This window comes from Triticum aestivum, chromosome 7A, assembly GCF_018294505.1.
Source record: "Triticum aestivum cultivar Chinese Spring chromosome 7A, IWGSC CS RefSeq v2.1, whole genome shotgun sequence".
Taxonomy (NCBI): domain Eukaryota; kingdom Viridiplantae; phylum Streptophyta; class Magnoliopsida; order Poales; family Poaceae; genus Triticum; species Triticum aestivum.
Genome location: NC_057812.1, coordinates 6,911,592 through 6,925,757, shown reverse-complemented (window position 1 = coordinate 6,925,757; position 14,166 = coordinate 6,911,592). Strand labels below are relative to the sequence as shown.

Genomic DNA, 14,166 nt, shown 5'->3' with positions numbered 1-14,166 from the left:
CCTTGGCCGTCGGCATAGATGTACGGACACCGTCGGGATAGGTCTTATGCCGACGGCCTTTCTATGCCGACGGCCTTTCTGGCTACGCCGACGGATATTTTGCCGACGGCTCTATGCCGACGGGGGCCGTCGGCATAGGCCTGTCCCGACGGCCTTTCAGGGCTATGCCGACGGCCCTGGCCGTCGGCATAGGGTGCGATTCCGGTAGTGGCTTAGAAACTTGCATCTCTCATATTTAACCAAGTAAAAGTAATAATTGTTTTGCTAAATTTACAAAAGTCTCAGTCCATGTGTTGGCCACAGCAATGTGGGACTAGAGGTACACACGACTCCAATCATATATATATATGAACGGACTCAACCTAGATAACCTGCAGTTCAGGTTTCTTGCAGAAACAACATATTGGATCACAAGATACAAGACATCGAGGTGGTTCGTGTATTTAATATGTATATCCTTTTTTTTGCACATGATATAATGTTGCGCACACGAATATTAAAAGCTGCATGGATTTTTCACGCTACTCGGCTTGCATGCCCACGAGCACGGTCCAGTGCGAAACAAATACATTTTGACATGCAAAGAAATGTTGGGGTTCCATGGACCAGAGTGAATATGAAACCGACTCCAAGGCCGTAGGCAGGCTGTCCAGTCGATTATTAAGTCGAGTCAGTCGCCATTTCTGCTTCCAGTTCGAGTGATGCAGCAGTGGCCTCCTTTTCATCATCCGAGAAGTAGTCTTTCCTGCGATGCAAGCGGAAGGAGGTCAACCTCCTTACTCTTCTGGGACATCGTCATTCAACAAACAAGGTGCTAGTTAGCATCTTTAACGGACCTTATTTTACGAGAAAGCTGGTATAGGCCTGTACCGGACATTGCAACGCTAACGCTGAAAAGGTTCCAGTTTTTCTGGAAAGGAAAAAAATTATAAGCGTCGCAATACAATAGTCATAATTGGGAACGACACCGAGTAACAAATGGAATTAGGATCAAGGTACTTCACAACAGATATATCGCCTTATTGTAATTCAGCGGATATAGTAGCATGTAGAAGGAGGTGGCACAGGAATATCAATCATATATTCGACAAGCAATAGCAGCCCAGTCTAGGGAGCCATCAAGTTAAAACAGTACAATATGAGTAGATTGTTGCAAAAACAATTTCTTAGAAGCAAAAAAATATGTTAAGGGTTAGGATGTACTCCCGTGTTACATACATCCGTATCAAGACAAATCTAAGGCAACTAATTTAGGACGGAGGTAATATTAAGCTATATATAATTCACATTACCTGCAGATTAAAAAAAAGATAGTAGTATCCATGGCTTACCGGTGTGATAACCATGCTGTAGCGTGACCAGATGATTCCAGTGCAAGCAATAACTGCACAGAATATGAAGCATGTGAGCAGCACACGAGAATACATAGCCGCTAAACTAATGACATATTGTCTGTGATGAGGCTGTAGCAAGACTGATTGGATAACTTGAACATACCAACTTGCTGAGGATAGGATATCTTTTCATGAGGCTTAGCAAAGTCGGCAACGTTTGCAATGCTGATCCCCCATTTAAAGGTTGGAGCCCAAAAATGAACTGCAATGAAGATCATATTTTTATTGTCTCAGCCTTTCAACTCTCAAGTGATTTTTATAATTTAGCATGTGCACTGTGCATTGTCCAAGAGATATGCATCACAATTTAGTGCAAAAGAACTGCCAAGGATGGGCCATTATAACTAGTAATGATTCACAACATGAAATAAGGATAAATCAGAGGTATAGACTAGTCTAATGCTAATTCAAACGTCACGTAGCCAAAAATGCTGCTCAGGCATCTCAAGAATAAGCATGAAGTTCACAAAGGCTGAAGATGTGCAACTTCTGAAGGAGAAGGGCTGAAGATGTGCAACTGTCTGAGGGAGAAGATGTAGTCTCTTTGGGGCTTGAGAACATTTGCAGTACTTATCAGTAGGCCACTTTATTATTTTCTAAAATGTAATATCTTAAGGAGTCTAATATTCCATGAGAAAGTCAATATTTTCATATGCAAACTTACCAACAAAAAACTCAGACATGAGTGACAAAGGAGATGAACATTTATCTTTACATCTCTATGATGAACCAGAGACTGCTAATATACTGTTTGGTGCCATGTAACAGCTATATTAGATACGCTTTTGTATGCCAGGAAGTTCCCGTCTCACGGTTCCACTTTTCCCAAATGTTGTAAAAAAATAGAGTGCTATAGCATTTTGATAAGTGTCTCGCTAAATAAATCAATGTACAATGTCTCGCGAATAGCACGCTAATACCATATTTTAAAAGCCATGCTAGTTTGTCAGATCACACTATTTTTTCATTTGCCCAAATAACAAACTTGCTAATGATGCCTCGCCAGCAGTCTGTTGCATAATCAGTGACATGATGGAAAGTGTTATTGTCTGACGCAACTAACACACAACAGTGTTTTGGAGTCCCTACAGGAATGGTAGTGCAACTACAAGAATCAGTGGTGCCCAGGACAACTTACTAGTAAATTAAGCACGGTTGGTGTTTGTGGGAGGGGTCCGAATACTTGTTGGCTCTAGCTTCTGTTGGTCTCCAGACTCCAGTATGACTATTGTTATTTTGATTTTTCTACTCCCTCTGTTCCTAAATATTTGTCTTTTTCTAGAGATTTTAACAAATGACCACATACGAAGCAAAATGAGTAAATCTATATTCTAGATATGTCTATATACATCCGTATGTGATAGTCCATTTGAAATCTCTAAAAAGACAAATATTTAGAAACAGAAAGAGTACATGTTAGTCACAAACAACATTGGCCTGAGCTCATATTCTGAAACCGAAAAACAGAGTAGGCGCACATCATTTTCATATTTAAAACATGCAGACAACATGGCAATCCTAACACACTAACATAGTCTGGAGCTAAAAGTACACACAAAGAAAATACATAAAATCCATCGATAGGAGAACAAAGTCCATGTTGACTTTCCGTACATATTGTATAAAAGGAGCCAAAGCTATCCTTGTGTATAATCAAAGCCGGGAACAAAAAAAGAGAGACGAAGTGTGTAAAAGTAATGCGAGACTGCGAGTACGAGTGGTACTAACTGGTTTTGGGGCCAGCAGGGTGGTTCCAGAAGGCTTGAAGCTTTGAAGAAGCCATTCGATCAAACGGACGCACACTTTTCCTGCACTTTCACGCTACCCTTCTTAGTTGCTCTCTGTCCCTTACACCTACAAGCAGAAAACAGAAAAAACATGTCTATAAGTCCACCGCCATATTCAGGATATCAACAATTTCTTTACAAGCACCCGCATGCGGGCCATACAAAAGAAGAATACAATTGAGTGAGAATATGTTAATAGGATCTTTTGGGTACCATCAGTATAACAAATCGCTGGCACAAGGGGGTCCAGTTCATCCCAAATATATACTATCGAAAAGCAGTACCGCCTACAACTACAAATCCAAGAAAGATATAATTCCTATGAATGGGTACTGGTCACAGCGAATAATACAACCTACACGGAAGCAGCCGGTAACATCCACAGCGCTGACTAGCGACGAAGGGAACCGGGTGCACGTTGCAATTATCAGAAATGGCCTGAATAAATGATGGAGGAGAAATGAAGGTGCTTCTGGATCGGAGGTAGAACATAAGAACCAGTGAATATAGCAATGGATGAACACTGCTGGAGTGGGAAAATACGCAATAGGTTAGCCGTTTGCAACAACGAAGATAATAAACGGAACCCTACAACCAGATTCCTACAGGAAAACAGATGGGAACAGTGGTGAGCTTACATAGACGAAGAAGTTAGAAGCAGCCTTGTAGGAGCTGATACAGCGCTGAGACAAGAATGCAGGAGAGGTAGATAGTAGGAGGAGCTAATGATGTTGTGTTGCAAGAGAATGAGCGGAGGAAGAAATCCCCAAACAGCGGGTCAAGGAGGCAATAATAGAGCTGATCCGTCCAGCTACGTGCCCTTTTTTAAGTTTAGCTGAGTTGGACTTGCTAATAAACTAACCAGTAACCAATGAGGAATACACACATAGCACAGACGTCTTCTTCGTGTGATGCATCAAGACAACTTGTGTAGATTTATTTGCCCTGGAAGAATAGGAAGACTGCCTTGGCTCTGTAGATGAGTAAATAGTGAAAAGGTATCATTTTTGTGCTTTCGTTCCAAAAAAAACTACCACATAACAAAAGAACTTAGCAAACAACTACCACTTTTGGGTAACCGATCACAATTGCTACCACTTTTGGTTGATGATCGTTTCACGCGATGTAAAAGCGTTTATGACTGGCATGGCCCACCCATCAAGGCTGACGTGGCATGATAGTCAACTCAATTACGTTTGACTGCTAAGTTTACTGTTATGACAGATGGAGCCCACACGTCAGCGTCAACACTCTCCCCCCTCAAATTTGTCGGAGAAGTGAAGAACATGGAAAAGGTAAATTATAATTTTCTGAAAAGATGTACAATTGTAGACTTCAAGTTATCGATTGGTTCCTTGACAAAATGTACAAGTAACCAGTAAATTAACAACAATATCGACCGAATCTACAGATTGATAAATGCTCTAGTTTACATTTGCAGTAGACTACGTCGAAACTGGTGGATGGATTCCTTGAAAGGTCGATCAGACTGAAGGAAGATATCCACCACCCTATGTCCCTCTGGATTGCCGTCCAACCACTGGAGCACGAAGAGCAGGAAGTAGAGCAAGAGCGACCGCAGCACTGTCGACGTTGTTGGATACGAGTTCTGCAGGAAGTCCAACGCGAGCGCGATGGGCACAAAGGCGGCACAGCCAAACATGTACGATGTACGTGACTACGCACCTGCACCACTCCGCCGCCTCCGCGGTGTCCGCCATGGATTCCGTTGGCCGTCTTGAAACCTAGATATCCCAACACTGGAAGGTCGGTCGGTCCAGCTGCATGCACCCAATGACATGCGATTATAAATCCAGCGTGTACGTGGAGTTGTGGACACGTAACTTACTTATCAATTATCATCATCCAAGTATAAGGTTGTGGTTAGGTCTCAACCGACTGAGATTTGACAAATCTCAGTCAAGTGACACAACATGCAAAGGAGAAAAAGTAAAAAGTAAAAAGAAAATTTTGCATGATTTTTTTTTGAATGGTCATGGGGTGGGGGATCCCTCCTCATCTGAATATATTGCTCAAAAAGCTGTCAAAGTCAAGAGTCACTCCTTTAGCTTTGGCTGATCCGGTTTATAAGGGAAACGAGATGGAAAACCTGAACAAGTTAGCCCCGTTTATGAGGGAAACCGGACCAAAAACCATACAAGTGTAACGGAAGAAGAACGAAAAAAGACGCCCAAGACAAGGCACGCCTAGCTAACAGACAGAAAGACCATCAGTACGGAAGACACAAGTATATATGGGGTGTTGTTGAGGGATCACAATACCAGAACTTTGCAAGAAGCCTGACGCACCGCACTGGTGTGCATGCCGAGCCCCACAGCACAACTACTCGGGAGCACCCACAACCAACGAATGCAACTAAACATGAACTTTGATTGGGAGCTCTGCCACGGAAATTCGGAATGATTAGCAAGTTGGGGAGACATCTTGCGTCATCAATGGGCAAAGATGAACCGAGACATCACCAAGAGCACAAAGCTCGCCCCAACACATCGGTAACCGTGGGAGGGTCTTGAGCACGGCAACAGGGCGAGACACCTTCATGAGGGGAAAATAGATGACTGCGCTGCGGCGCCAAAAGCACCGCCGCTGAACCCCAAAGAACACCGAACAACCACTGTCGACCCCAAGAGGCCGCACCACCACCACCACCATCATCACCGCAGTGAGCAACAAACAATCATCGACCATACAGCCCCAAAGGTGAAGCCATCAAGAAGGTCCACGATGCCGGTTACGCCGCCATCATCCGTATCTGGAAGATCTGGACTAGGAGTTTCCCCCGCAGTGGCGGAGCTACGGCAAGGCCGAATTGGCCGTGGCCCGCCCAGCCCATACGATTTTCCTGCAATATATACGTATTTTTGGCCAATGAAACACAACCCCTAGAGTAATTTCCTACAGCCGGCCCGCCCAGATTTCTGGGCCAAGCTCCGCCACTGTTCCCCCGGGGTGCCGACGATCAAACTGAATCTACAGATTGCCGTCCTAGCCTCCAATACTCTAGTTCACATCAATAGATCGAATCCTATCCTCCAATATTTAACATTTGCAGTAGACTACGTCGAAACTGGTGGATGGACTCCTTGAAAGGTCGATCAAACTGAAGGAAGATATCCACCACCCTATGTCCCTCTGGATTGCCGTCCAACCGGCAACCACTGGAGCATGAAGAGCAGGAAGTGGAGGAAGAGCGACCGTGGCGCTTTCAACGTTGTCGGCTACGAGTTCTGCAGGAAGTCCAACGCGAGCGCCATGGGCACCAAGGCGGATCAGCCAAACATGTACGATGTACGTGACTACGCACCTGCACCACTCGGCCGGCTCGGCCGCCTCCGCGGTGTCCACCATGGATTTCGTTGGCCGTGTTGAAACCTAGCTATCCCAACACTGGAAGGTCGGTCGGTCCAGCTGCATGCACCCAATGACGTGTGGTTATAAATCCAGCATGTACGTCACCTTACATATCAATTATCACTATCTAAGTACTTCCTCCGGTTCTTTTTACTCTGCATATTAGGTTTGTCCGAAGTCAATCTCATCCAACTTTAACCAAATTTATATAAAAAATTATAGACATTCACATAACAACACCAATATCATTAGATTCATCTTGAAATATATTTTCATATTATATTTATTAGATATTATAGATGTTAATAATTTCTAATATAAATTTAATCAAACTTAGCAAAGTTTGACTTTCGGCAAATCCAATGTGCAAAGTAAAAAGGACCGGAGGGAGTATAAGGTTTCAGTCAATTGACATTTAATCAAGTCTTAGTCAAATGACACAATATTCCACAAATCTTAATGTAAGATATCGCGGAGATAGCATCGACTGAGAAAGTCTCAGTCAGACTGAGATTTAAGACTGTAAGTATAAATCTAGTTAGAGTCGTCAATACGTACGACACGGTCTAAAGTGTCGATCGATGGCCGATGTCATCCAGCTGAATAATCCCAGCGAGGACGACGACGCCATTTAGGTGGTCGCGGCGAAGCCGAACGAGTGCAGCCGGCTTGTGTTCATCTGCATGGTGGGTTCCTTTTTCCTCGCGCTCGGCCTCTTCTACTGGCTCGCCGACAATCTGTTCCACGGCTACATGATATCTCGTCATACTTTGGTGGGCATGCTGCTAGATTTTCCTGCGTTCTTCACCATGGTCCCCGCCATGTTATGGATGGGCGTTGCCTTCGTAGCTCTCGTGGTCTAGTCTCGAGTGGTGCGCCGGCAACCCGGAGGGGCAACGGCGGGTGGATGTATCACGAGCCGAACGAGTGCGGCAGGCTTGTGTTCATCTGCGTGGTGGGTTTCTCCTTCCTCGCGCTCGGCGTCTTCTCCCGGCTCGCCGACTATCTATTCCAACGCTACGTGGTATCTCATCATACAGTGGTGGGCGGGTTGCTGGACTTCCCCGCGTTCTTCAGCGTCGTCCCGGCCATGTTCTGGCTCGGAGCCGTCTTTGTAGCTCTAGTGGTCGAGTGGTGCGCCGGCAATCCGGAGGGATGACGAGTGGTGGACGTGCTGATCCAGTCCGATGGATGGCTGTATCACGAGACCATCGATCAAGTTCTGCAACGTGTTTTTTTCAATGAAGGGTGGTAATACGTTGATATTAAGTTCTATGTCCTTGGTTGGTTCCGGACTGATATTTTATTCATCGGAATTGCTAAATCACATCTATATGAAATTTAGTGATGGCTCGCCGTTAAATTTATTTGTGCTCTAAATCTCGTCTAAGTTCCAGTCCGTCCAATTTATTTGTGCTTTAAATCTCGCGCAACGTTTGATCGTCGGTTTGTTTGTCGGCGCGTTGTCGCTTGCGTTGCTTTGTTGGCTCGTTTCATTCTTTTTGGGAGTGTCTATAGCACTTGACTGTTTTTCAATTCGGTAACATTCACATTTCCTGACAAATAAACAAAGGACACTTGTATGCTAAACTGCACCTGGTTTCAACTAAACCTGAACCACAATACCCTGGACCACAGCGAACAGCTGCTCATCAGCTTGTGACCCACCAAACAGTCAAACATTGGCGGAAATCCCAGGAAGATCACCAGGTCAGAGACACTTCTACTTGTACCCAAATTCTTCAACTTCTTCACCCGCTTCACCTTCTTACATCGAAAATCTGAAAAAGAAAGGCATCAGAGAAACTAGATACAAATTACAGTCCAAGATTTACACTAGCAGAACTTGCCAACTTACACTGCAACTGCCTAACAATTACACTGCAATAGTCCAAGACTTGCAGTGTAAATCCCCTAGAAATTATATTCCACATACACAGGAATTGACACTGAAAACTTCCAGAGATTTAAACTTGCCAAAACTTGTCAGCTTACACTGTAAAATACCTACAAATTACGGTGCAACTGCACAAGAAATACAGTGGAAATTGCCTAGAATATACAATGTAAATTACGCTGTAAAAATGAACATTTACACTGCAAGAATGTGGATGATCCAGGGTTTACAGTGAAATAACCCAGGAATTACAGTGTAAATTGCCCCTATATTTACACTGTAACTTCCTGGGCAATGTAAAAACACATGGACTTACACTAGAAAAAACCATAGAATTACAGTGTAAAAGCATCTGAACTCACAGTGTACATACAGACTAAAAATACAGAGTAACTACAGCCATACTACCATAATAAATACAGTGTAAATCACCAAAGAATCTATGCTAGAAATACCCAGGAACTTTTAAAATACAGCGGAAATACCAATATCCTCCTAATTCTCAACTTTTTATACAGATCCAGTTAATTCATGGGCTACTTGCACTATTACTGATAATTCTTTTCCAAAAACGCAGATGGGGAGCATGACAAGAACAATAAGGAGAAGACGATCTACTGTCAATGTCACAAGAAGATCTCATTCTAAATGTGAGTATCACTAAATGGCAAAAACACAGAAGAAAATGTTGTGTACATCAAAATCAAAATAGCTCAGACAAAAAATACATTGCAGGAATCGTTTTCTTTTACCACGCTCCTACAATCAGACATTATATACAAGGTAAGAAAAACAACTTTGAAATACAGTAGTGGTACCAAACTGCTTGACAAAAGGAGTGTTTTCTTAGTTATGCTATTCCAGCAAGAACTCCAGTTAACTTAACATGTTGCTTGCAGGTACATTCGGCAAATGGGGCTACATCAACAACACAATTAAGAGTAGAGGACTCCAGTAACAACACACATAACAGCAACAACCCAACAATGCATTCTAGAGTAAGTGAAACTATTGGTGAAAAACTCATGATCTGACAAAAAAGTGACAAACTTACATCTTGAGAACTCCGCTGCAGACATTGGAAGAAATGCAAAACGAAGCTACACCAAGCGAAGAAAGCGCAGCAGAACCAAACCCCTGGAACGCAGGCCTGTGTGCCACCATGAATTTGGAACAGGTGGGCACATTAATAAAATTTCAGAAACAAGTGCATATCATACAAGTTGAAACTAGTAAGAAAATAAAACTGAAACAAAATACTAAGTATGCAGGAGACTGAAGATGTCCACCCCAGTTCAGCAGCAACAAAAACAAACTCAAACACTTGGACATAACAATGGAGAAAGAGAAAGGGGAGAAGCGGATCACTCACAACAAATGCAAACTCCAAAGATGATACTAACGGAACGTCCTGGCGAGAGACTTTCCGAATCTTACCCATTAAACCAAAACCTATAAATTACAGAGCTGAAGCATGAATATTACACTACAAATTAGGACATATCCAGAAATGATCACATAAATGTCAAATTATTAGTTACATATTTCTGAAAAAGTTGACAATCTATTGCATGAATCATTTTCAATTTTTGATTCACTGCTTTGCTACAATCTGACATCATATACAAGGTAAAAAAGAACTACTGTTATGCATAAGGGCAAAAGGTGTAGAACATTTAGGTTACTCTGGTAGTACGTGATTTGTACAAAAAGAGGAGAAATGAAAATTCATCCTGATGCTTGCAGGTACACTCAGGAAATGGCCCTATGAACACGTATCAGCTAAGGGAGGGAGACTCCAGGAAACAAGCCGGTAGCAGCAATAGCGCATAAATGGACACAAATGTAAGTGAACTTCATGCTGAAAAATACAAAGGAAATAAAAGAAATAACAAAGAATAGATTAACTTACTCTGCAGACATGGCAAGAAATGCATCAACAAGATACAACAGCCGCAGAAGAAGCAGCAGAAGCCCTGTTTGAGAACACGGATTTAGAGTAGGAGACTGAAGATATTGATCCTAGAGCAGCAGCAACAACAGCAAACACTGATCTTACAGCAAACACAAATAAATAAAATTTTACAGAGCAATGTGGCTGAAGTACAAGCTAAATCTTGGAACAAAATACACTGTAAGGGAGCAGAAAATTACAGAGCATGCCACACAAATTATAGTCCAAAAAATCAGTGCAATTACAAGGCAAAAATTGGGCACATTACAGCGTAATACTGAAGAAATACAGTGTAAGTACGTCAGGCATAATATACTGCAAGTACCACTAAAAATACAGTGTAAAAACCAATATAAATACAGTGAAACTTTGAGCCAAATTACACAGTAAATTAGGCAAACCAGAGTAAAAAGGCATAAGAATTACACCAGCTAAAAACTGAATATAAATTATAGAATAAATATGGGATGCAGAGGAAAAGCATAGGAATTACAGCGGGCCATTTGGGGAAATTACAATAAAACGCACAAACTCTGAGAGATAAATTACAGTGTACATATAAGGTAATTACAGTGGAATAGCACATGAATTACAGTGGGCAATTCAATAGGGAAAATTACACTAAAAAGGCACAGAATTACACTGGCATGGGGATTACACAGTAAATAGGGTATATTGCACTGTAATTACATGAAAAATACACTGGAATTACAAAGAACATGGGGACTACACTGAGAAAAGGCCTAAATTACACTGTAATTCTAGGGCATATTACACTGATATTACAAAGAAAGAACCATGGGAAGTACACTGAAAAACTGGGTGAAATTACACTATAATTCTAGGGCATATTGCGCTACTACTAAGTACTGGGTTTTTTAACAGCCCTGAAATCCCCATCTCCTCGTCCAAGTCACTCCTCTCCCCCGTCCCTCTCCTCCTCTCTCTCCATGGCGCTCCTGCCCATGCGCGTCTCCTCCTCCATGGCGCCCAATGAGGCCGTCGCCTTACGCCGCCGGAATCCAGGAGCTCGCCGGTCTTCCCCCTCGCCTCCCGCCACCACACCGAAGAACCTCACCACCAACGACTAGCCCCGGTGCTCCCTCCATCTCCTTCCTCCCTCCCTTCTTTCTATTTTCCCCTCTGCCCTCTGGTTTAACTTGCCCTCCCATGTCCATCCCCGTGCAGGTCATCGCCATGGATGAATAAGAGCTCTCTGCCTTGCCTGTCAAGAGGATCCCCACACCACCGCCTTGCTCTGACATGGATCTGGTCCCTCTCCAGCAACTGCCACCATATCTGGTCTGCCACTGCCCGTCCGCGCCATTGGAGACCCCTACCGTTGCTACCTCTTGAGCACTGCGTTGGTTTTTCCCCGAAGAGGAAGGGATGATGCAATAGAGTAGCGTAAGTATTTACCTCAGTTTTTGAGAACCAAGGTATCAATCCAGTAGGAGGCTACGCGCGAGTCCCTCGTACCTGCACAAAATAAATAAATCCTCGCAACCAACGCGATAAGGGGTTGTCAATCCCTACACGGCCACTTACAAGAGTGAGATCTGATAGATATGATAAGATAATATTTTTGATATTTTTTTATGATAAAGATGCAAAGTAAAATAAAAGCAAAGTAAATAACAAAGTATTGGAAGATTAATATGATGAAGATAGACCCGGGGGCCATAGGTTTCACTAGTGGCTTCTCTCAAGAGCATAAGTATTCTACGGTGGGTGAACAAATTATTGTTGAGCAATTGACAGAATTGAGCATAATTATAAGAATATCTAGGCATGATCATGTATATAGGCATCACATCCAAGACAAGTAGACCGACTCCTGCCTGCATCTACTACTATTACTCCACTCATCGACCGCTATCCAGCATGCATCTAGAGTATTAAGTTAAGCATACATCTAGAGTATTAAGTTAATGAAAACAGAGTAACGCCTTAAGCAAGATGACATGATGTAGAGGGATAAACTCATGCAATATGATGAAAACCCCATCTTGTTATCCTCGATGGCAACAATACAATACGTGCCTTGCTGCCCCTACTGTCACTGGGAAAGGACACCGCAAGATTGAACCCAAAGCTAAGCACTTCTCCCATTGCAAGAAAGATCAATCTAGTAGGCCAAACCGAACTGATAATTCGAAGAGACTTGCAAAGATAACCAATCATACATAAAAGAATTCATAGAAGATTCAAATATTGTTCATAGATAGACTTGATCATAAACCCACAATTCATCGGTCTCAACGAACACACTGCGAAAAGAAGATCACATCGAATAGTTCTCCACAAGAGAGGGGGAGAATATTGTATTGAGATCCAAAAAGAGAGAAGAAGCCATCTAGCTAATAACTATGGACCCGTAGGTCTGAGGTAAACTACTCACACTTCATCAGAGGGGCTATGGTGATGATGTAGAAGCCCTCCGTGATCGATGCCCCCTCCGGCAGAGCTCCGGAACAGGCCCCAAGATGGGATCTCGTGGATACAGAAAGTTGCGGCGCTGGAATTAGGGTTTTGGCTCCGTATCTGATCGTTTGGGGGTACGTAGGTATATATAGGAGGAAGGAGTATGTCGGTGGAGCAACAGGGGGCCCACGAGGGTGGAGGGTGCGCCTAGGGGGGTAGGCGCGCCCCCCTACCTCGTGGCCTCCTCTTTTGTGTCTTGACGTAGGGTCCAAGTCTCCTGGGTCTTTTTGTTGAGAAAATCATGTTCTCGAAGGTTTCATTCCGTTTGGACTCCGTTTGATATTCCTTTTCTTCGAAACCCTAAAATAGGCAAAAAAACAGCAATTCTGGGCTGGGCCTCCGGTTAATAGGTTAGCCCCAAAAATAATATAAAAGTGGATAATAAAGCCCAATAATGTCCAAAACAGTAGATAATATAGCATGGAGCAATCAAAAATTATAGATACGTTGGAGACGTATCAAGCATCCCCAAGCTTAATTCCTACTCGTCCTCGAGTAGGTAATGATAAAAACGGAATTTTTTATGCGGAGTGCTACTTGGCATAATTTTAATGTAATTCTTCTTAATTGTGGTATGAATATTCATATCCGAAATATTCAAAATAAAAGTTCATATTGACATAAAAATAATAATACTTCAAGCATACTAATAAAGCAATTATGTCTTCTCAAAATAACATGGCCAAAGAAAGTTATCCCTACAAAATCATATAGTCTGGCTATGGTCTATCTTCACCACACAAAGTATTTAAATCATGCACATCCCCGATGACAAGCCAAGCATTTGTTTCATACTTTTGACATTCTCAAAACTTTTTCAATCTTCATGCAATACATGAGCGTGAGCCATGGATATAGCACTATAGGTGAAATAGAATGGTGGTTGTGGAGAAGACAAAAAGGAGGAAGATAGTATCACATCAACTAGGCGTATCAACGGGCTATGGAGATGCCCATCAATAGATATCAATGTGAGTGAGTAGGGATTGCCATGCAACGGATGCACTAGAGCTATAAGTATATGAAAGCTCAACAAAAGAAACTAAGTGGGTGTGCATCCAACTTACTTGCTCACGAAGACCTAGGGCAATTTGAGGAAGCCCATCATTGGAATATAAAAGCCAAGTTCTATAATGAAAAATTCCCACTAGTATATGAAAGTGACGAAATGAGAGACTCTCTACTATGAATATCATGGTGCTACTTTGAAGCACAAGTGTGGTAAAAGGATAGTAGCATTGCCCCTTCTCTCTTTTTCTCTCATTCATTTTTTTATTT

At 42.7% G+C, this 14,166-nt stretch overlaps 1 protein-coding gene across 3 annotated transcripts; it reads right to left on the bottom strand.

Annotated features, from left to right (window-relative positions):
• Positions 1 to 442: 442 nt before the first annotated feature.
• LOC123152320 (mitochondrial pyruvate carrier 4) lies at positions 443 to 3,957 on the bottom strand. Of its 3 annotated transcripts, none has more exons than XM_044571897.1 (7): positions 3,820 to 3,957; positions 3,537 to 3,704; positions 3,123 to 3,248; positions 1,498 to 1,596; positions 1,332 to 1,384; positions 837 to 910; positions 443 to 745 (listed from the first exon to the last, which is right to left on the bottom strand). In XM_044571897.1, exons 3-7 carry the CDS (start codon positions 3,175 to 3,177, stop codon positions 661 to 663), a joined length of 366 nt encoding a protein of 121 aa, XP_044427832.1. In that variant the 5' UTR covers positions 3,178 to 3,248; positions 3,537 to 3,704; positions 3,820 to 3,957; the 3' UTR covers positions 443 to 660. The 3 variants fall into 3 exon arrangements, with proteins under 3 accessions (XP_044427832.1, XP_044427831.1, XP_044427830.1); XM_044571896.1 differs by having other exon boundaries at positions 3,537 to 3,707; positions 3,820 to 3,945; XM_044571895.1 differs by lacking the exon at positions 3,537 to 3,704.
• Between the last annotated feature and the right edge of the window lie 10,209 nt (positions 3,958 to 14,166).